The sequence below is a fragment of the Stegostoma tigrinum genome, chromosome 11 (genome assembly GCF_030684315.1).
Source record: "Stegostoma tigrinum isolate sSteTig4 chromosome 11, sSteTig4.hap1, whole genome shotgun sequence".
NCBI lineage: Eukaryota > Metazoa > Chordata > Chondrichthyes > Orectolobiformes > Stegostomatidae > Stegostoma > Stegostoma tigrinum.
This window is the reverse complement of record NC_081364.1, coordinates 15,288,162-15,312,581: the sequence shown is the minus strand read 5'-3', so window position 1 is coordinate 15,312,581 and position 24,420 is coordinate 15,288,162. Positions and strand designations below refer to the sequence as shown.

The following is a 24,420-nucleotide window of genomic DNA, read 5'->3' as shown; positions in this document are numbered from 1 at the left end:
CATTTATCTAGCAATTTAAGATAAGCAACTTCAAATTACAAGATCATATTTCCCCCTCAAACAATACATGACCCCCAAATTCTTAAGTACAAAATCCTTAAATAAGAACATGTGATGGTACAAGGAGAATATATCAGTGCAACGAACGGACTCCTGCAATACAGCTTTCTTCCTGTGAGCTCCCAATTGCCAAAGGCTGTCAATTGGTGTTATCATAGCCACTGGCTAGATCAAGAATTATTTTGGCAAAAGACTGGAACAAATCACCTGGCTAGTTTAGTGGTTATGGAATCAACAGGGAGTCCAAACAGTAAAAGGAGGTCTTCAGGAAAGGGAGGAGTCAAATTGAAAAAATAAGCCAAAATATAATTGATCAGTCCTAACCAAAAGTGTACACTATATTTTTAACAGAGAGCTGGAAAAGTGCAGTATTTAAAGACGGAACAAAATTTGAGAGTTTGAACAATGAAAGGTGAATTAACTCGGCAATTATATATGACACTGGTTTCAGTCCAATCCTTTCCACATTTATAGCATTTCAAGCATTTTCAAAATGAATACAAGGCAAAAAAAAATGCTAAAGCACATACACAAGGAAATGGAATGGAAAATAAAATTAATCTGCCTTTGCAGCAGTTTTGTTTTCAAAATTATAGCCAACAGAATAAATGCACGTTCCAGATCACGCCAGCTGAACAGTTCACATTCAAAAATTGATGGTACCGCAGGTTTGTAGCAAGACAAGATAGTATTTTAAGAAAAACAGCACATTACCTAGGTCTTCTTTTTGATTAAAAAAACTCTAGTCTTGTTATACAATTTTGAGACTCGAAACTTTTGGAAAGCAGGGAGAGTGCTGAAAACAAAACCAAAGACACCAAGAACAAAGCAGAGAGCGTAGTTCATGCTGTAAATAAGGAGTGCAATAGGCCAGTGCAGAATGCTGGGCAAAAGCTGAAAATGAGGCACTGACCTTGGAGATGGTGATGGCCTAGAGATTTCATTGTGGCTCCGTTCAGACAAAACTTGTACCTCATTCACTTCTTGCAAGATTCGTACTCGTTTGCCTTCTAAAGAAGGTGACTGTTTACAGGTGGGTTCCAGTTCTGTAACTTGTTTATCACCGGCTGAGGCTGGCACTGCTTGAATGACTGGTTCAAAGCATGAAGCTGAACTCTCGATGTGCAGTGCATCAGTCTGTCTGCTTCTAGCATCAGATGTTTTATCAGATGAGACAGTGGTTTCAACAACAGGATCCTTATTGGGTGCAAGCTGAGTTTCTTCAAGCACTTCAAATGGAAGTTTCTCCTTCTTGCGATTTGATGGCCGGTTCTTAATTTCTGGAATAAAATTTTGCAAGCAGAATTTTAAAGTTAAACATAAACAGTTTGAAATTCATCTACTAATCCTGTAGTTACTGCTACATAGCCATGGACCATTTCGGGTGGGGTAGGTAGTCTGGTTCACAACGAACTAACAACTTCACGTGTTTAATATCTACTGAAACTAGGGGGAAGCGTGTTGGGGGTTGGGGTATGACAGCTTTGAAGTATCTACATCCCTACTCACAAAATGTATATGCTGATATTACTTTGAATTTCAATTCTTAAAAAAAGTTGTAGCAGTAAAAAGCTGATATAAAAGATGAACCACATGGACAATTTAAGCAAGAAATCCATACCTTGATTAATAGAGACATGGGTATGGTCCAGAATTGAATTAGATTACTTACTATTTTTTCTTTTATTTAATTTTACAAATAAATTAAGTATTTTTTTAAACAAACAAAGGCTTTCTAATTAGAAATATTATTCATGTGAAGACTGGTCATCATATAAGAAGTAGGCTACTCAACCCTTCAAGTCTATTCTAATATCAAATTAAATCATGTATAATAATAAGACATCGTAATCCAGAATTAGTTATAGATATGCTGACCTGGAGTACAGTGCTTGCTTTTTTTTGAAAATAAAAAAGGACTTAGAACCAAGTTTGTTGAAAGTGTAGAATTCGGTGATTGTTTGAGTAATCCCTGTGTGGATGACATGAGGCCCAAAGAATCATAGGATGTCACACCCAAGTACTGACAAGGGAAGTAGCCAAGAATTTCCAGTAGACATGTGTGTGCAGGTAAGAAACAAACAATGCTTTTTAGCAGAAGAGTGTCAAATCAGGTGACAGCCACCTGTTGAAAGAAATTAGGGGAATGTCTTTTTGTTGTTAACAGCAGAAGCAGGAACCTCTAAAAAGCAAAAATGGCTCAATTCCCAAAATCAGCACTACCAGAGTCACCCACTTTAATGGCTGCAATGTTTCATAATTTACTCATCATGAGCAAACCAAGGACATTAAAAGAATCACCTCTCATTTCTAATCTGTGTGCTGGCATTGAGTTTTATTGTTTTTTTTGTGTTTTAGTTCCCAATAACCTCACTATTTCTTTAATTCAAGAAAGCCTGGTTAAATTAACATATTTTAAAGCACAAATAAATTTGAGCTGGGAAGAAAAGAGGTACCCACCAGGAAAGGGATCCATTTTAAATTAACCTTATTGCAAGCAACCAGAGGGCGGCCTGAATAGAGATGAAATACCAGGTCACTTCTCCTCAACTGTGTGCATTACTATTTGGAATTGTAATGAATTGGGGCCCTCATCCAGAAACTATTTGTAACCCAAACTGATTTACCCTGTTTTGTTCCACAGAGGCTGACAGTCAAGCAACATCCTTCTAATTTGTGGTATCTACTACTAAGCAGCAGTGTGGAAGGAATCACACTGGCTTTGTTTTTGTTTGTTTAAATATTATATACACATGAAAATAAAAGAGGTATTGCACAGTGAGAACAGGGATAAATTTTCTGAAGAAGGGTCCCAACCCGAAACGTCAACTTTCCTGCTCCTCTGATGCTGCCTGGCCTGCTGTGTTCCTCCACTTTACATTGTGTTATCTCTGACTCCAGCATCTGCAGTTCTTACTATCTGAGGCACAACAAAATGTTTACAGTGAGCTCTGCCCTCAACTAACAAAATCCAAACAAACAGTGATGACAGTTTCAGTTGCCCATGTACTCATAAGAGTGTGACAGGCATCTGATCAACATTTATTCACTGTGAAATTGCACTAAATCTTCTTGCACCTTATTACAACTTAAAGTTATAGCCATCGATTACAATTTTCTAATGCACTTAAATTTACTTAGTCTAATTAAAGATAGGATTCAGTATCCACTTATTGATGTGTATATAACTGAATGATATCTTGCGAGTAAAACACAAGCTGGAACTGTAAAAAAGACATTGCTCAACCACATAAAACAACTCTAAAAAAAGGAACAAAAACAAGGTTGCTGGAAAAGCTCAGCAGGTCTGGCAGCATCCGTGAGGAGAAAATAGAGTTAAGGTTTTGGGTCCAGTGACCTTCCTCAGTTCTGAAGTTTTTGTTCCTGATTTACAGTATCTGCAGTTCTTTTGGCTTAACTCTAAAGGAATACGATAGATTCAGTTGAAATGTTGCAGAACCTCCTACTGGAGACAAGGATTACATTTAACTCAAAATTGAATTCTTTACATTCAAGGCTTATGCTCAAATTTAAGAAATTATAAACTATGATTATTTGTCACCTTCAAATCTTTGAAAGTGGTTCATTGAGAGTGCTTCTCCAATCTGCTGCAAAGTTACATGTTTAGCAAAGATGCTACTACTTTCAAACTGTCAGAAATTGGCATTGAACCAGTTCAGAAAATTTGAAGTTAAAACGTCATCTTTGTACTGTTGGTTTCAAATAAATAGGGCGACATGTTTCACAGATAGACAAACAAACACCCACATCAGCTATAGAAAAATAAATTTATACCAAGGTATGCAGAAGGATGAGGCACTGGCAAATTTAAGTCAAATACTCATACAATACACTAATACTGGTAGTTGGGATAAACAAATAAGGCTGGGTTTTCAAAACTTAGATGAATCACAAGCTAGTACAGATACCTTCAGGTTCATACTTGAGCCTCAACTCGTCCAACTTGATTCGAAGTTTCATGTTTTCACTCTGATATTGTTTCAGCTGTCTCTCATTGGCATAAAATTTACGTTCAACTTCTAAGACACGTTGACTCTCTGCAAGAGCCTTCATGCGTTGCAAAGACAGTTCATCATTAACGGTCTTATTTTCTTTTCTGTGTAAAGGAAAGTTCCATTATAACCATGGCAATCAATGACCTGCCTATTTAAGAATTATGAGACAAATTTAAGGGGAAGTTTTATATTAAAAACAGTTATTCCTCAAAAAAATGTTTTTACTTCAACTCCTAACCTACCAATGTTCAAGTGAACAGTTCAACAGTTACACCAGATACTGGCTAATAGCAGTGGGAAAGGAAGAGTGCAGAAAATAAATTACAGTTGGAAGTAGGTGGAAGTACACAGGCAGAGCCAGCACAAAATAGCAGTGATACAAGAGTTATTTTGATTATCCGCAATAGATATTTTTATTTAAATGTTTAATTACATTTTAAAATAAAAATAAGTACATTACTATTCAACCAACAGGCTCTAAGACAGCCTTTTGTGTTGAAGATGAATACATTTTAAGAACAAAGAGGAACTATGGCAAGTAATCTGCCATTAATCCTTCTTTGTTATTCAATTTGCATGTAGAAACCGGAACCTATTGAACAGTGTAAAACAAAACTGGTTTAATTGCCAGCTGAGCCTGATTCTGTCTCAGCTTTGATATTCTCCATGATACCCAGTTGGCCAGCACTCATTATTGAGGATTACAAATACATAATGGCCTATTAAACAGGGCACCAGCAGATGGATCTGCAAAGTATCTTTGCAACTACAATCCTGAGGGAACTTGTGAGGAAATAATAGATTTAACATGAGTGTTGAGTACAAATGTATCAGAATGTCCCTCTGGTTAAGGCAATATTCATTAACAGAATTCAGAAATGACTGTGCAGGGAGCATTAGAGACCCTCCATATATTTACCAAATGACTTTACTTGAGTAGAATGGACCTCACTTTCTGATGATGGTTCTGGTCTACCAATGTAACACAAATCTACATTCCACAAACATTCATGTTCCTGATCCCAGGAGAACCATCAATACAGTCAAACCTAAAGCTAGTTCCTGATGAAACTACTTTCTTGATTTCACAGCTAAAAAACTTGCGAGCATTGTTCACAATTTAATCTGATACATACTTGGCATTGTCAATTTGCAGTTTTAGCAATTCAACATAGTACTGTCCGTCTCCAAAATCTGAAGCATCAACACCATTAGGATTATCCCCAGCATCATAATTCATCTAAAAGAGAAGTAAAGACAATAGGTGAATCATATTGAAGAGGACACTGAAGTTGTATACTTTGGATAACCATTGTCATGGGATACGTACTAAGGAATTCTCAATCTCAAATGTTTTCCTCCAAAGCAAAAGTCAAAACTCCTTTGGCAAACTACAGGGATACATCTAACGACTAATTTTCCCAGCTGGGGAAAGGAAGAAAATATTCAGGTCCCTTAATAATTTTGACAACATGTTGTTAAAATCTTGAAAAAGCATAGACGAAGAAAAAGAACGAAAAATGAAAACTATATGGAGAAAATGATGCCGCTGGCCTGGAGCAGACAGGCTCAGGTGAGCCCAAACACGAACTACCATGCCGGCGCTATCTTGACTGATCTTCTAATCATTTACATTGTCCTTAAATTACTACTACGGTTGGATGATGATTGAGTACAGACATTTCACCTAGTCGAACTGGTACCTTTTCTGCCCATTTGAAACCTCTGACTATTAAATTTGTCTTACAGGAGAAACAGAAGATAGTGAATCATAGAATCCCTACAGTGTGGAAACAGGCCCTTCGGCCCAACAAGTCCACACTGATCCTCAGAGCATCCCACTGAGACCCATGCCCCTATAGCCCACATAAATCTACACATCCCTGGACACTACGGGCAATTTAGCATGGCTATTCCACTTAGCCTGCACACCTTTGAACTGTGGGAGGAAACCGGAGCACTCGGAGGAAACGCACACAGACACAGGGAAAATGTGCAAACTGCACAGTGACAGTCACTCTGAGGGAGGAATCAGAGTCCCTGGCGCTGTGAGGCAGCAGTACTAACCAGTGAGCCACCGTGAAGGAGGAGGCCTAAGCTCCCGCTATACGGGATTTAGTTTCATTTACCTCCATTTTCTCTAAACGTCGCAGTTTGACCACCAGAGCTTGAATTTCATTGTTCTTTTGTGCAAGCATAGATTGAAGACGTTCAAGTTGTCCAGGATCAGACTGCAAACCCTTTATTTGTAACATTGTGGCTATCTGCACCTAGTAATAAAAATACAAAATTATACTAGAGCCAGGTAGACATTAAGCCTTTCAGGACTTATTGCAATTGTTGTCTTAAGACTTTTAATCAAAAAATAATCCAAAGATTGAAAGCAAACCATATGCTATTGGAGATCTGAGAAGCATTAAGCCTTTCACCCTTGCAGGAGACAGAAAAATGGCATGAAGCTAGTATTTTGTGGAACAAATTAAAGCACCCCAAAATACTATTGCTAACCATTTATTTATTGAGCAAACTATCCTAGCCCTCAAGATGATGTACTACCGCCAACAACCACTCCCTCTTTAGTGATGCTGTTGTCCAGAAGAGCTAGGGCAGGCCTGCCATGGTCTAGTTAAATGCTTGAGATGCAATTAATTTGATAGGCCTTCCCTAAAAGAAGTGATGTAGCAGTCCAAAGTATCCTAATTCTATACTTCGTAAGGATAGAAAGCATTTTCCAAAATGTTGTACTTTATCTGACAGACCCATGAACACATGTATGTTATCTTCATAAAAGTAATATGTGCTAACATGGACCAGAATGACTTGCAGAAACAAATTGCAACACATCAGCTTGTATCCATGATTCAGGAAGCATTTCATTAAACTCAGCTGACATATAACACAGGTATTAAATCTAATCAAACTACATAATATAATTTATAACATACATATATATAGTTATACATAACAGATACAGGGAACCATAAGGCTCGAGAAACGCCTCATGGAAGCAGGCACCTTCATTCGGTGAAGTTGTTGACGGGAGAACGCATGCTGTTTCTGCAACGATTGGTACTGGACTCGCAATCCGATAAGCTGTCGCTCCATCATTGCCCTACGATCTTCCACCTAAAACAGCAAGAAAACTATTGCTTAGTTGAGAATCTTTTCAGAACATTCTGTATTTCAATTGTCTGGCTAATACGTAGTTCAGCCTGCTCTCCCAATTAATTTAACATCATTCAAGCATGCACAAATCTATTTCTACATAATTCAAAACATTTTCAGAGCAGAACTGCTAAAAGCCTGAAAGGAGGTTGTCTACCAAGCTTCCACGCAAGGGAATGATATACTGCAAACAAATGTGCACATAGATTAATAGAAATTCAACATAACGTTTACTGCAGAATGTAATGGATTTTTAAACTAGGTCTACACTATCTGGTTCATATGGAGAAAACATTTACAAATAGTTAAAAAGCTGCTCACAATCACAATATACGAAATACACTACCTCAGAAAACAGCGAGTTTCCTTTACTGTTGGGGTCACGAGCTTCCTGTAATGCCTGATCCAATTGGATCTGGAGATCCTGGTTAGCCACTCGCGCTTTCTGCGTTTAAGAAATTTAAAATCAACCACTAATTCTGAAATGCGCAGGTATCAATGGTAATCTTTATACGCCCAATACTTCTACTAATTTAGCGACATTAATCAAGATTATCAAGAGGAATACTTCCACACAGTTTAGCCAAGTTATGCTTCTTTCAATGGTTGACAATAATCTTACAAAAGATACAAAAAGCTTAAACAGGGATCTTTAATTTACGAAGAATAAAAGATTAAACAAGATGATTGTGACAAGCCTTGGATTACTGATATCGTTGTTGTTGTTAGTCACTTTGTAGAAAAAAAAGGAACACGTTCTTGTCCACTGAAAACAAGCTGTTCTTATCCCCTCCAGTATTATGCATTTTAAATTTAGTTGCTAGATTTAAAGGTAAATTAAAAACACGTGTGCTATTAAAAAAATACCAACAAGCACCCGTTCACATGTAATCCAAGACAATCCAAGACACATTCAAAACCCTCCTTCCACATTACGAAGGAAACCAAAGGGGCCTTGAACAAAAGCACAGATTTCATAACATTTCAACCATGAAAAGTGCGTATAATATTTTTCCTATAGATTAAGTTCTTTACTATTTGTTAATATAACACACCTTGGACATTGAAGAATCTGCTCGATTGGCTCAGAAGGAACAATAACAATTTAGAATTGATAGAGAGCGCAAGAAAGGATGGAGCTATGCAAAGTCTCCTACAAAGACAAATGCAATTACACTATTTTCATCTACCCATACTAAAACTGTCTAAACGGCAAATGGCCAGCAACAAAGATCAAATTCCATGCCACCCCACAAAGTAGCGTAGAATTCAGTGAGATAGACTATAACTCCAGTTGCCAGGTCAGATCTAGCAAATATATTATCGTGAACAGCTATCAGATTCAAATAGTACGTAATAAACCATTGGGGTTGCACACAAGAACTCACTGCAACTTGAAACTAGATTGAGATCCCCTCTTACATTCCATGCTTCGTTATGAGCATCTCTTCTGTATATATACTTTAAATTATGATTCATTTGCTGATAAAATGAAACACTTATGGCTTAGAACAGCTGTCTGAGACATATTCAGTGCCTTAAATGCAAATCTGAATTAGTGAGCCTATGAAAAAGACTCCAGGTCAGACTGCTTAACTTTTGCATTAATTAGACACCAGCAATTTAATTGGGTTACACACAGTGTTAAGTGTGTCAGAGATTGGACTACAGCCAGTTTTAGAATCAGTCCAATCTCAAAATGTCTTTCAGGTCTAGAAGTATAATCATTTTTGGAAACGCAAATAAATGTGGCCACCTCCAACGCATTGCAATATGATACTGTCTCTTTCTCTTGTTCCTCCTTCTCCTCTTGAAGTCGTTCAACCTGGCGTTGAAGCTTATTATTAGCTAGTTCCAACTGTTCCTGATGGTACATCATTTCATTAAGGTCTTCTTGCAGTTTCCCCTGAATGAGAGATAATGCATTGTCAGAAGTCAGAATTTTACAATAGTAATTTAAACTGTGATTTAGAGCCAAAAAAAATTGCAGAACACTGTTTAACAATGGTTCAAATGCAGGCTGCATCAAGAATAGTATTAAATTTTGTTTTTGTTAGTGGATGTTAAACACATATCATGGCGCTTCTCATAGGGTGGGTTAGACAGCAGCCAGTAGCACAATTGAGAGATTTGGAAGGTCAAATGCAAACTTTAACATGGAGATTAAAAAAAGCTATAACACATTAAACCTTTTAGAGGGAAAATAAATCTTCCAAACTACATGGTTTCAATTTAATACAATGATGGAAATTACTTGATGTGCTCATTTGCAGTTTAAAATATTGTAATGCTAAACAATAATCTCCTCTGTTTTGTTGGTCTTTTTCTACCCTCCTCTTTGAACTCCACCCAGAAAGTAGTCAACATCTGTTATGGTAAGCTTCCAGTACATCATTCGAGTAGGCCTTCAATCTATGCAAAATTTGATACTGATGCAGGCCATTTCCCACAACTGAGCCCCATCACATCCCACCTGATATTCACAGATGGACACTTTCTGCATATAACAAATGCCAATCTGGCTTTGTAAATGTCCTAAAGTAAAATGCAGTCTCCCCATCACTATCTGATTGAGACAGCTAACTTATCAAACAGGGATAAAAGCTGGGACATTCCTGGACTGAACTGCCAAATAGGATTATCTCGGTTTCCTTGAATATTATGCAAAACTGTACATTTTTAGAAGGTAACTTGATGACTGTAAATTTATACATCAGTTTAAAAAAGTGTTGTAAAATTTGAAATCTTTGAAGAGTCTTCCCTATTATTGCTCAAATTCAAATTAAGTATTAACACTCCCAAATACAGAGCAAGAATACATTTGTGAATAGAAGGAGTAAGGGATTGGAGCTAGTACATCATCAGCTTTTCATAATTTATGACTTTGATGAAGGGGTGCAAGGTATGATTTCCAAATTTGCTGATGATGCAAAGGTAATTTTTGAGTGGACAGAACGTTAAGTGAGTAGGCATGGTTGCCGTCAATGAAATACAAAGTGGGAAACAGAAGTTGTCCATTTCAGCAAATGGAGAGAGATATCAGGACTCTATGATGAAGAGAGAGCTGGGTATTCATGTATATTAACTGAAGAATATTATGCAGGTACAGTAGGTAATTAAGAAACCAAATAGGGAACTGAATAAGGAGGTAATACGTCAGTTATGCAGGACACTGTTTAGATCATCTCTGGAGTACTGTACATCCTTCCTTAAATGATACAATGAGTTGGAAGCTAATCAGAGGAGGTTTACTAGACGAATGCCTGGATATTTTTGAGGGGGAGTTGGTTGTCTTATGAAGAAAAGGTTGGACAGGCAGGCTGTATCTGACATTTAGAAAGCAAGAGTTGCCTTTTTCGAAATGAAGATGATCCTGAGGGTCTTGATAAAACAATTGTGAAAGTTTCCCCTTGTAGGAAAATTTAAAGCTAGCGATCCCTAATTTTTAATTAGTGGGCATCTATTTAAATAGAGAAGAGTTTTTTTTTTGGCACAGGTGGCTCGAAGGACTGAACGGACCACTTTTACTCTTTACTTGTAAATAAAGATGTAGAAAAAGTTTTTCTTCAGCTGTAGACAGGATTGGTCTACAATTATGTACATTTTAGATCATCATGCACCATTTGTACTGACAGAAATGGATACAATTTCTGCCAGTCAGGCACATTAGATGTGGCAAGAATAGGAATGATCCGCTGTTCAATCTATGGTGAAGTGCTTTGGGTTGCCATGACAATTAGGAAGACCACCATAAAATGTTAACATGTGAACTAGACAAATGACAATAAAATAAAGTACTTAAAATGAAAGAAAATGCCAAATCTATACCTTTGCAGTTTCAAGTTCAATGTTCTCCATTTGAAGGCTCATCACCTCAGACGACATTGTTTCCTGTGCACGCTCAGATAAGTTCCTCAATTCTTCACTCTTTGCATTAAGTAATTCACTCTGTCGATCCAGTTTATGTCTCAACTGCTTCTCACAGAGCTGTGCTTCGTCCATCTCAGATTTCAGCTTTTCCAACTAGTAATAAACCAAGATACATAGATGAGAAAGTGGATAAAAGAGTGTTATGCAACCTATTTAAGGATCGTTCTGGTAATTTAAATTAAGAAATGGAAGCAAACTATCATTTTACCATCATGGGAAATGGAACAGTGCAACTTCATTTAAAAAAATCAAAGTATCCTAGTCGCTCAAAGTATTTCATTATAAAATACCCCACTTCCTCCCCCACCAAGGGAGCCGGAATCATGATTATTTTGTATAACTCTCAGACATCTCTTCTTCCTAGCTGTCATAATTGGAAGAATCTCAAATGATATTAACCTCCTAAAGAGACATAACTGAGATTGCTCTTAATCTACTGCACTACTGCCCTATCAAGGGCCCTGCGTTCCAACCAAATTCTTAAAATAGTGGACCAGCCCCTTCCTTGATCCACTAGTGAAATTTGAATAGGCTACTTAATTTACACGCTGCCCTATTACCACTGGAGCAAGTTATATGCACCTTCCAATATTTAACCTAGAAAAACTTCTTCATCTCTGAGTCACATAGACCTGTGTGTATTTCACAAATAAATATTTGAAATAAAAGACATCTGATTTCAAGAATTAAAGGACTGAAAATGTTAGAAAGATCTCAAGCTTCCCAAAACTGGACTTAATTTTAGTAACGTTTTAGATGCTCTTTATTTAAGAAATTGAAACTTGCCTTTTCAATATTATGTAGCCAACTACTTTTGCAGCAGACCCAGTTGTGAAACCAAGACGTAAGCAAGGGTTTCAGAGTCACTCAAGTATTAGACTGTGTTCCATGCTTTTGTTTTAACAAGTCCTAAAAGATGCCTGAAAAGTCATGTCAAAAGAATAATCCAGCTGCTATAAAAAGGAATAATCCAGCTACTACAAAAGCAAATACTGTAGATGCTGTAAATCAGAACAAAAACATGGAGAAAAACTCAAATCAGATCAGGCAGCTATCTATGGAGTGTATTAAAATTTCAGGTTGACAATTCTTCATTGGAGTCAACTTTTTCAATGTTTGTTAGAATTATGGCATACCTTGCTCTTCAGTTCATTAATTTCACGAGTATGAACTCTGTCCAGCTGTTCCAGTTGTTGGTTCAGCTGAGTTTTATGTTGCTGTTTGATGCTCTCAATATCTGAACTCATACTGTCCAACATACGATTCTTGAGTTCCACCTCTCTTTGTAGTGAATATTTTTCCTGCTCCAAGTGCTGTTTAAATATCACAAGAAAATTTAAAATGAGAAGACGTATGGTTTTATTATTCCATAAAAACAAATTGATGTTTTGACAACAGATCCATGCAATGTTCCAGAGGTATACGTACTAACGACTTTCATTAATTTTCCCCTCTTAAAAATAATTTATCAAAATTCAGTTAGAAGAACATTTTAAAGCGATCTCACATTATACAATTCAAAGATAGGTAAGTGAAGAAGGCAGAGAAAATAGGTGACAAAAACAATAAGATGATGTTCTTCTTTTCCAGTTATTTGTTCAAGTAGCATTGGTCCAAATCAGGCTGTGGATATGCAACCAGGAGAAAATGCTTTCTTGATGGAAATAAGCCTTAAGTTACACAATACTATTGTTGCATTTCAAGAATCACGTCCCCATTCAATTAGTGGTTTATTGTGTAAAGCAATTTCTATACACTTACCTCTCGGACAGTAGCAAATTCATTTGTTATTTCTGTCAATTTGTTATCGAGTTCAGCTTCATTTTTCAGTAGCTCTAGCCCATATTGAGCTGCCTTCATCCTCTCACTTTCCGATTCCTGCAGCTGCTGCCGAAGCTGCTGAATTACCTCTTCCAACTCTGAAACAGTCGTCATTTTGGGATGCTGCAAAGTAACAACAAGGTGAGTTGGCCTTTCATTGTTGGTAATGGAATTTGTATGGATAGGTGGTTAGCGGGGAAGAAGGACTTTTGGATAATATTAAACTGCAACCTGCATCCACAACTTAAATGCATAAGAATGTAGAATAGCCACAATAAAGTTTTCACTTACTAAAAGAATTTTAAAAGTATTTCGATAGGATGCAAGATATCCTATTTGTGTAGAAATGTAGGAATATAATTTCGTCCAGTATCATGTGATTAAAGCTTTTTGATTGGCAAGGGAAACAACCATGACATGAGGAAAATGTTTTTACAAAGAAAACTGTCAATATCTAGAATTTACCCAAATCTGTAATGGAGACAGAATCAATGATGGCTTTCAAAAACAAAAAATGGCCAGTTATCTAAAAAGAACAAATTTCCATCCTACGAAACAAATGCAGGTGTGGGGCAAGGTGGGTTGCCCTTGTAGAAAGCTAGTACATACAAACAGAATGGCCTTTTGGCTATAACCATTCTATGAGTTCTTTGAAATCATGGATAACTTTTAGCCTTGTTCTGTAGTTTTAAATACTGAAATGACTACAAGTGGCAAATTCCCAGTGCGGTGCAAGCATAAATTTGTCAAAGTACAATTTAGCTGACGCCACTGCTTATTTGCTGAATCTTTCAGGCCAGCAAAACATGTGTCCCTTGACCTATTTGCACAGCAGCATAGGGAAGGTGATAGCCAAGTCAGCATTAAGATAAGAGTTGTACAATGGAGGCAGGATGAAAACAAATGTGTCAATAAGCTGCAGCCACATAATTTTCAAATTTTGTTCTAAAGGTGCATGTCTAAGTTGGCTATTTCAAGCATCAAATATTTCACTTTAAACATTTTTTTGGTTTGTGACTAGTGCTGCCATTCCAGCGTTTTGTGTCATGTGTTATTTTTCTCCAAGCAAGTTAAGATATTAAAGTAGGTACAGAACACAAATCTCTTGGTCCAAGTCCTTGATTTAATTTATTTCAAAATTGAGCAATATATGATGTACAAATAGATTTAAATCAATCTGAGCAATGTGTTTTTCTTTTGCCTGCTTGCACTGAATTTCAGCAACATATCCAAATCATTTTGTTCACAGGATATTCATGACTAAGTAAAATTTCAACATAAACACTGCTATTTTGAAAACAGGGCAAAAGTTAGTTTAAATTTTAAAAAGTTGGAGATTTGTTCTACTCCCTACATCAGATTATGATTTGCAACCTCTCATTCATTTATACATAACAAAACACTCATGTTGCGTGAATTTAATATCCTCTTCACCCCACACTGGAGTTGGGCTGGGAAGCCCCCATAATGGGGTACGAGCTTGCCTCCACCAAGGTATTTTCCCTAATGTGAAAATGCTCAAGTTATCTTCTGTAACATAAATTACATTTGGTGTAGATTAAATGGCGCTGAAAACCCCCGATGTTTATTATAACGAACTTATGCACAAACATTACATTTCTCGAGCGCTTATATATCTGAGCTAATAAAGAGTAACAGAGGAGCATGTTTTCAAGAGGGTGCCATGCTTCAAGTAATCCAGGGAAAGATGAACGGAGGCCTTTAAGAATTCAGATTATATACTATAATGAACGATACACATCATGAGAAACTCTCAAAGGCGTACCGACATGCTGAGAGGTGTGGCCATTGAAACTGTGCTGGGAAATTCCACAAGCAGTAGCTGGAAACTTGAGTGGCAGCCAGAATGCATAAAAGGAACTTAATCCTCACAGCTGTTACTACATCTCTAACCAATGGATAGGCCAATTGCCATGATAATTAAATAGTAGGCCTGCAGAGAAGTAACAATACCATTGTGCATTCTCAGTGGAAAGAGATGTAACCTGGTCATTGCTACTTTTCAAGCCAGAATGTGAATGATTAAATAGAATACTCTGCATTCTATTTAATCTCAGCAGATCTGGCAGCATCTGCGGAGAGAAAGCAAAGTTAACACTTAGGAGTTTAGTAAAATGCAAGTTCTGGACAAGAGTCATATCAAACTCAAAATGTTGCTGCCAGACCTAAGTTTCTCCTCCATTCTCTGTTTATTTCAGATTTCCAGCATTTGCAGTATTTCACTTTCATAATTTTGGTGGCATAGTTAATTTGAAATTTCTTGTACACCAGTAGCTTTGTTTCCTCCAAGTTATGCAAACAGTTATCCCAAAGGTAACGAGCCTCAAGACACCAAACAATAATTAGTTATAAAGCTACTTCTGCACTATGCCTGTGTTGCTTGTCTACCCAGAGAAGAAAGTATACTTAGAAGATGAAAGAGAGTAAGCAGTTAAAGAGTTAAACTTCGGCAGACAAACAAATAGGGGTGCACTACAAGACCACAAATGAAAAGAAAAAAAAAAATCCTATTCAATATGGTTCTGCAGTCTTTTGCTCAGCCTGCTTCAAAGTGCTTAGCTGTTCAAGAATGTTCTTGACAGTATCAATGCCTGACTCAGTTGAATTGTACAAAGGGTCGACGTGCACAGACTACAACTAACTACCCCACGAGCGGAAAAATAAGCATATCTGAAATTCCATCTCTGCTGCATGAACTATCCAAACTCAAGCTATATTAATTGGAATGACAGAACATTTTCAGCAACATAAGTAATGCCCATAGCCCACCCAAAATGTCTGGTTTCCAGACTGTATAGAATTTGAACTGCAGCAATGAGAATGACAACACTGAACTTCAGAGGCTCCTGTATGATGTGGGTACAAAATATTCTCATTGCTACTATTTCTAAACACAATTATATCTACATGCAGGATTTACATATTACCCAATCTCAAACTGTTTCATTTTCCTCACTCTATACTTTTCGTGCATAGCATCACCATGAATTTCAAGCAAACATTAATTTCAGAGATCACCGGAGACAGCCTCACTGGCATTTAAACATCAGTAGCGTACTATGCTATTACACACAGAGCTTCTTGTGTGTGCAGTTTTAAAAAACAACCTGTGCTCTTGCATTTGTATTTACATAAAATACAGGACCGAGGACATGCTGTTGTCACAGCAACCATTTGCACAACCTTCAGACCGCCTACTTTCTGAAGAAATTGCTGTTCCAATGAATTATCTTCAGACAGTGAATTCTACAGTCTCACCATTTCCAGTTTTTCTAAAAATTATAATTCTTAATGATATTTAAAAACAAAATGCAATAAGAATTAATGCACAATGCAGCTGACAACAAATTCTCAACATGGGGAAGCAGATTATACTTCCTTAAAATTGGCAGATTAACAACTTCACGTTAGTTTCTGCATTTTAATTCTGAGCCCAGCAATATATCGAACCTATTTGCCTTGAAAATCTCCATCGTTAATAACTTCTTGTAATCATTCAAAAATTACACTTGTGCATTAAACACAGCCCGACAGAAATTTAAGACAACATTAGAGACTCCTAACTTGATGTTTATTCACTAATATATTTCCATGTGAAGAATGATTGGCAGCTCCGTAACAATTTGCTGATGGAAAACTTCAACCATCACTTAAATGGCTACGAGAAGAAAAATAATCACTTTTGTAACTAAAGATGTGAGGTCATCAATCATCTATTCTGAAATAAAAATTCGAGCCACGTGGAAAAATTAAATATCTCATGCATAGCCTCTCCAAGCAGATACATAATCTAAGCTTGATGATTATCTTGCAGGAAGAGAAAATGAATTTTAATAACTCACTGCAAATGTTTGAGAAGGACTACATCCTTATTGGAGACTTAAACTGAACAGCCATCACATTAAAGGATTTTGCGCAACTTTACATCCCAAGTGATCAGCCAAAATGGAAAACAAATGCACTCATGTGCTGCGCTCTTAGCAGAGTCTCTGACCAAAACATCAAGCCAAGTCCTCCAGAGTGAAGGGAGGACTGAATTTAGATTGCATGGGAGTACAGGCATAACAGGAGGCCATTTAAGTCCAACTCACATTCTACTAAACCTTAACCAAACTACCTCCAGGACAACGTTTAGTTTTTAGGGTGTGGTTCCCTGAACTGCTCACAGCCAGTCTAACCAGATACTTAGAGATAGAAGGAACTGCAGATGCTGGAGAATCTGAGATAACAAGGTGTGGAGCTGGATAAACACAGCAGGCCAAACAGCATCAAAGGAGCACGAAAGCTGACGTTTCGGGCCTGGACCCTTCAGGAAACATTTTCTGAGCTTTACCAGAAACTTCCATTTTTGTTCCCGACTTACAGCATCCACAGTTCTTTTGGTTTATATTTTGTCCGGGATGGTGTTGAGCTTGACTGTTGTAGAAGATGTTCTCATCCAAGCAAGTGAGCAGTATTTCAACAAACTCCTGACTTGAGCTTTTAGATGGTGGACAGGCTTTAGGGAATTAGGAGAGTTACTCAACACAATTCTCAGGCTTTGATCAACATTTTTAGCCACAATATCTATTTGTCTGGTCTAGGGAAGTTTCTTGCCAGTGGTAATTCCCAGGACTTTGATAGTGGGGGAATTCAGCAACAGTAATGTTGTTGAATATCATGGGAAGGTGGTTACATCCTGTCGTTAAAGACGTTCAATGCTTGGCACTTGTACGGTACACATCTCTTGCCAGTTACTGATGCAAGTCTGAATGTCGTTCTTGTATTGCTGCACAAGGTATAGACTGCTTCGGCATCCAAGGTGTTGCAAATTGTGCTGAATGATATACAATCATTAACAAGTATTCCCACATCTGATCTTATGATAGACCACTTGAGGCAGCTGAAGACAGTTGACCATAGGACAGTACACAGAGGAAATATTAGGGCTCTTCTAGCACAGCGGTAGTGTCTTTAACTCTGAGCTAGGAGAACTGCATTCAAGTCCCACTTGCTGCAGTGATGTAACATAACATCCTGAACAGGTTGATGAAAAATACCTATCATGAAATTTATCGATCTTATAGCACAGTAGGAGCATCCCTCTGTTCCTATAGGGAGAACGGAGTTCAAAGTTCCATCTGCTCCACAGGTGTGCAATAACATCTCTGAACAGGACAATTAGAAATATCTACATCAAGAACCCATGCAGTGATTGTCGAGGGCCAAGATGATTGGTCTCCACGCCATCTTCATTTGTCCAACATGACTCCATTATGACAGCATTCCTCCTCCCGCCCCCAAGCAATTCGTCAGCAAAGGACTCTAACGTGAAATTCTGCCTCGATACTGAAAACTCTTACTTCACCTTGTCAATTCTACTGTTTGAATATCAGTTTGTTTATAAGTACAGTCAGATGGAGTGGTACAGCACTTCCCCTTAAAGTTATTTGTTTGAAATGTTCTCTATGTGAAGAATGTCTGTACGCTCTGTAACTGGCAACTGAAGAGGAGTAGTTAGCTGGAGAATGGGCAGATGCTGTTCCAATTTTGTTTTATATTTTAGGCAGCTACAGGACTGTGAGCAAAGTCCAGACAGTCCTGGGAGTTGGTTGGTGCAGGTGACAGTTGGTCTTAAACTCAAGGAAAGTCCTAGAGTTATTCAACGAAGTTGGGCTCGGAGCTCAAATCTCAGAAGCCACTTCTGAAGACGTTCTCCAGCTCTGTAAGAATAGTCATACTGGACTCGAGTCATTAACTATTTCTCTTCCCACAGGTGCTGCCAGGCCAAATACATTTCTCTCGCAGTATGTAGCTCTGAGCAGTTGAAAGAATCAGGAACTGAAGAGATGGCAGAAGGTCAGTGACTCTATTGTTGGGCCAAAGGAAGAACAGAGCTTTAATGACTGTGATTCACATGGACTCTGGTCATATCTGCTGTCTGATGTACAGGGATATTTGTCAGACCATATGACAATAAGAAATAAGAAATGGAATAGACTGTTTAACCTATTCAGTCTCAAGCTGAAGCCTATTCAATAGGATCATGGCTGATCCAACATTTCTCAACTCTACTTTCCAGTCTTTTCCCCATAACACTTGATTTTCCTACTGATCACAAATCCTTCATCTCAGCGTTAAATGAATACAAGGTCTGTCCCCACACTCCTTATGGCAAGGACTTCCAAAGATTCTCAATCCTTCGAGAGAAGAAATTCCTCAACTCAGTCATAAAATGGCATTTTTTTTTATTCTGAGACTATGCCCTCTGGTCTTGACTCTCTCATGAGGAGAAAAAAATCCTCACTGCAATTAGTCTGTCAAATCCCTTACAAATCTTATGTATTTCAATGCGATTACCTCACATTCTTCTAAACTCCAGGGAGTAAAGTCCCGACCTGTTTAGTCTTTGCTTGTAATGTAATACCTACATACCAGAGATCATCCAAATGAACCTTCTCTCAACTAACTCCAATGAAATTATACATCTTTCATTAAGTAAGGGGACCAACTTGCTCAAAATACTCCAGATGCAGTCTCACCAGCAATTTGTGCAGTTGCAGTAAGACTTTCCTATTCTTATACTTGAATCCTCTTGAAATAAGAGCCAACATGCCATGAGCCTTCAAGATTATTTCCTGCATCTGTGTGCTAATTTTGCGTTTCATGCACAAGTATCCCCAAGTTCCTTTCTGTTGCAGATTTGTTCAGTTTTTCTCCACTTAAAGATCATACTGTTCTTTTGTTCACTACTCCAAAACAAACAACTTCACATATTATACTCCATTTGTTAACATTTTGCCCATGTACTTAATCACCCAATATCTCTCTGTTAACTCTGTGCACTCCTTGCAAACTGTCTTTCTCCCTATTTTAGTGTCATCTGTAAATCTGGTTACAAGCCACCTCCAACACCATGGTCTCTTCAGACTTGACCTTTGGTGAAGTACCTTGTCAAATATCCTTTGGAAGTCCACTGAGATAGCAAGAACTGCAGATGCTGGAGTCAGAAATAACAATGTGTGGAGCTGATAAACACAGCAGACTAGGCAGCACCAGAGGAACAGGAAAACTGATGTTTTGGGTCAGGATCCTTCTTCAGATTCCCCTCCTTCTATTTTGAAGAAGTTTCAACCATTCTAATAAAATTGTCAGATATGATTCTCTTTCATGAAGCAATGCTGACTCTGTTTTGATTAGACTATAATTTTCCAAATGTCCTGCTATTACTTTTTCAAAATTGTTTCCTATACTTTCCCAACAGATATTAGGCTAATCAGCATATAGGACATAGAAAAGTACAGAAACAGATCCTTTGGCCCACCATATCTTTGCTGACCATAATGCCATTCTAAACAAATCCCATCTGCCTGCAGTCAGATTAGCAGTCATCCAATCATCTGATACTTCTCCATGACCCAAGAGCTTTTGGAAAATTACAACAATGCATCCACTATCTCTGTAGCTACCTCTTATGGGATCCTAGGATGGAAGCTGTCAGGGCTAGGGGACATAACTGCCTTAAGCCCCATTATTTTGTCTAACACAACTTCTATCCCGTATTTTTTAATTTTGCTCCACCATAAAAGACTGATGTAAAATATCTGCTAAACTCCTCTGTCATTTCCTTGTTTTGATGCACTCTGAATTTGTTGTAGCTATCATTTTCAAATTTATTAATCCAATCAACGTGAAGATTAAAAAGAGATTTTTTTTTAACATGCTCCTACTATTTGTTGATTACAGCCTTTCCCACAGACATCTTATCGTTTGGAGGAGTGGACTGCAGACCCCAATGTCTTTTTTCCCTTACTACTTTTTAACCTTTGCCCAAATAAACTTGACATCATCCAAACCCACAACATTTCTCAACTGTCCTCATTCCATTTCTTATCAATATCTTTCCATTCTCCTATCCCTCTGAAAGAAGTAATATCCCTGATTGAGAACTTCCCAGTTTGGATCTCCTTGGAACTATGTTTGCCGAATGGCTATGATAACGTATTCATTTACCTTCATTTGCACCTCCAAATCGTGCCTTATTCCAAAGGCTTTGCGCATTAAGATATGGGGAGGCAATGGCCTAGTGGTAATATTGCTGGGCCATTAATCCAGAAACTCCGGAAAATGTTCTGGAGGCCTGGGTTCAAATCCTGCCATGGCAGATAGTAGAATGTGAATCTAATAAACATCTGGAATTAAGAGGTTAATGACTCACTAACATCTTTTACTTCAGTGGTGGGCAAATTATTGGAAAGTGCTCTGAGACATGGGGTTTATGATCACTTGGATAAGCACAATTTGATTTGTGAGGAGTAGATCATGTCTCACAAATCTTATTGAATTCTTCAAAAGAGGCGACCAAACACATGAATGAAGGTAGAGCAGTGGATATGGTACACATGGATTTAAGTAAGGCATTTGATAAGATTCCCCATGGTAGGCTCATGCAGAAAGTAAGGAGGCATGGGATACAGGGAAACGTGGCAGATTGTCTTCTATGGCTCAGCCAATTCTGAATCCAAAGGATAGTAGTGGATGGAAAATATTCAACATTGTACTCAGTTACAAGTGGTGTACCACAAGAATCTGTTCTAGGTCCTCTTCTATATGTGATTTTTGTAAATGATTTGGATGTAGGAGTGAAAGGGTGGATTGGTATGTTCACTGACGATACAAAGGTGGGTCGAGTTGTGGATAGTGCAGAGGGCTGTTCTAGGTTACAAAGGGATATTGATAGGATGCAGAGCTCTGGGCTGTGAAGTGGCAGATGGAGTTTAACCCTGAAAAGTGTGAGGTGATTCACTTTGGAAGGACAAACTTGAAAGCAGAATGCAGGGTTAACGGAAAGATTCTTCGCAGTGTGGAGGAGCAGAGGGTTCTTAGGGTTCATGTCCACAGTTTCCTGAAAGCTGACACCCAGGTGAATAGAGTTGTTAAGAAGGCATATGGTGTGTTAGCTTTCATTAATAGAGGGATTGAGTTCAAGAGCCGTGAAGTTATGCTCCAGCTATACAAAAGCCTGTTCGGTCATATCTGGAGTACTGTGTCCAGTTCTGGTTGCCTCATTACAGGAAAGATGTGGAAGCATTGGAAAAGGTGCACAGGAGACTTACCAGGATGTTGCCTGAAACGGACATGAACTAGGGCTTTTCTCTTTAGAAAAACGAAGGAGAGGTGTCTTGATAGAGGCGTACAAAATGATCAGAGGTATAGATAGAGTGGGCAGCCAGCAGAGGTAGATATAGGGGAGATGTCCAGGATAGGTTCTTTACTCAGTGTGGTAGGGGCTTGGAATGCATTGCCAGAGATGCTAGTTGAGTCAGTCTCATTACAGCATTTAAATGGCTATTAGATAGACATATGGATGCTAGTATAAAGGTAGTGGTGGAGGTTAGATAGACCTCAGCTTTAGGGTAAAAGGTCAGCACAACATCATGGACCAAAGGGCCTGTACTGTTCTATGACGCCCATGAATCCATTGTTGATTGTTGGAAAAACCCATCTGGTTCACTAACGTCTTTGCGGGAAGGAAACTGCTTTCCTTACCCGGTCTGGGCTACATGTGATTCCAGACCCACAGCAATGCAGTTGGCTCTTAACTGCCCTCTGGGCAACTTGGGATGGGCAATAAATGCTGTTTAGCCAGTGATACCCTCATCCCATGAATGAATGAATAAAGAAAATAAAAAGCAGTACATTTGTTCCATTATTGAACTTCCTTACAACTTTAATGATTTCTCAGTACAGTATCACATTTTCACATCCAAGCCCTTTTATTTTTTGGTGACAAATCGACCCCACCACTAAACTATGTCACACTTGTTGTTTGGGATGGGTCAGTGGTGGTGGTCGTCTCAGGATGTAAGCAGGTTTGTCCTCCAAGGTAAGGAGAAACGGAAGCATCTCTCTCCCCTAGTGCAACTCTCTCGTAATCTCTCCCCTCTACAGGCTCCATCCCGCCCCTTTAACTTGCCTGTCTCTTCTCCACCTTCGATTCACCTCCCCCTCACTCCCTATTTTAGAGCCCTCTCCCCAACCCCCTTTTCTGATGAAGGGTCTGGGCCCAAAATGTCAGCTTTCCTGCTCCTAAGATGCTGCTTGGCCTGTGTTCATCCAGCTCCACACTTTGTTATCTCGGAAGCAACTGTTGCCAATATTAATAGCAAAACAAAAGTGTCCTCACACCGGCTGGTGATAGGAATCCGAAGTCTTTAAAAGAAAAAAATTGCCTTTTCGAAAAGGCCAATTTTAACAGGTTTGATCAATTTAGCTGAACACATCGAATTTCCAAATGCGGAGTAGAGGACACCGAATGAGCAAATCGTGCAATTCTAAAAAAGATACGCTGACACGACACGTGATATCGAACACGCAGGGCAGCAAATAAGATTACATGTTATTGGTGACCTGATGGATATTTGTCTGCTAAGTCTGTAGCAATCTTGATGAGACAGTTTATGCACTTAATTTTCTCCTGTCTCAGTTCATCCCATAATCCGCAACGCAGTTTAATCTGATACCACTTCAACTGCAATTTAATGGTAGCTTTCCGGTGACCTGCGAGTCTCCTTCTGTCAGCCTCCATTCCTCGCTAATGCAAATTGACAAGTTATTGTTTCCCCATCACAAAAACAAAATTGTCACTGGCTGGGAGACATTAATCGCAAGAACTATATACCTGCAATTATATACCTGCAATTAGTTTCTTTCCAAAGAAGATTTTTTTCCCCTCCCAAAGTATAAATATAATAAAGAACAAGATGAAAATGAGCGTACAACGGATGCCTTGTATGCACTGATTACAGGCAAAGGCTTAAACGGTTGGAGGGGTGTGGGAAAGAGGGATTTGCTGACCCGGTTATTCGGAGCTGATAGCGATGCGCGCGGAGACAGGCCGTGAATCCCAATCGGCTGTGGGTTCCCCTGGCAACCCGCCCCGTGGCGGTAAAAAGGCCCTGTCCGTGGGCTGAAAGCGACAGAAGCGGCATCAAGCGACCGTATGAGCTGCTCTTTGGCTGTTCAAAGTTGACCGAAGAACGTCGGACAAATTGACCACTTCCTCCTTCCTCCCCCCGCAAAAAAAATAAAAGATTTTTACCCTTCTCCAAAGGTGTTAGTTTCTCGATGCAATTTAAAGCCCGCCGCTCCTCTCCTTCTAACCTTCGCATACACGCCGGCTCCGCATCCACTCCGTCTCCAACGTCCCGCCCCTCAGTGCAGTTTGAACTCGGCACGCGCCCACACAGCCAGCCAATCGCTGCGCACCAGCTCCCAACCGCCGCCGTCACCAACACCCAGCAGTAGCTATAGTCAGTCGCCGGCAATGGTACCCTGCTGGAGGCGAGTAAATACGTACATGTGAAGTTCGTTGATTGATTTATGCCCCGAATCGTATTGCCGCAGCCCATAAAGTTCTTCGGAAGTA

At 38.7% G+C, this 24,420-nt stretch overlaps 1 protein-coding gene across 2 annotated transcripts in view; it reads right to left on the bottom strand.

Moving 5' to 3' along the window:
• The window catches only part of spdl1 (spindle apparatus coiled-coil protein 1), a 33,006-nt gene extending 8,800 nt beyond the window's left edge, over positions 1 to 24,206 (bottom strand). For both annotated transcript variants that reach the window (XM_048547667.2, XM_048547669.2), the window contains exons 1-11: positions 24,094 to 24,206; positions 12,933 to 13,115; positions 12,308 to 12,484; positions 11,070 to 11,264; positions 8,998 to 9,147; positions 7,588 to 7,686; positions 7,092 to 7,202; positions 6,206 to 6,346; positions 5,213 to 5,316; positions 3,990 to 4,177; positions 974 to 1,340 (exon numbers count right to left, since the gene is read on the bottom strand). In XM_048547667.2, the coding sequence (XP_048403624.1) occupies positions 974 to 1,340; positions 3,990 to 4,177; positions 5,213 to 5,316; positions 6,206 to 6,346; positions 7,092 to 7,202; positions 7,588 to 7,686; positions 8,998 to 9,147; positions 11,070 to 11,264; positions 12,308 to 12,484; positions 12,933 to 13,106 (1,706 nt within the window). In that variant the 5' untranslated portion in view covers positions 13,107 to 13,115; positions 24,094 to 24,206. The remainder of the gene's footprint in view (positions 1 to 973; positions 1,341 to 3,989; positions 4,178 to 5,212; positions 5,317 to 6,205; positions 6,347 to 7,091; positions 7,203 to 7,587; positions 7,687 to 8,997; positions 9,148 to 11,069; positions 11,265 to 12,307; positions 12,485 to 12,932; positions 13,116 to 24,093) is intronic.
• Between the last annotated feature and the right edge of the window lie 214 nt (positions 24,207 to 24,420).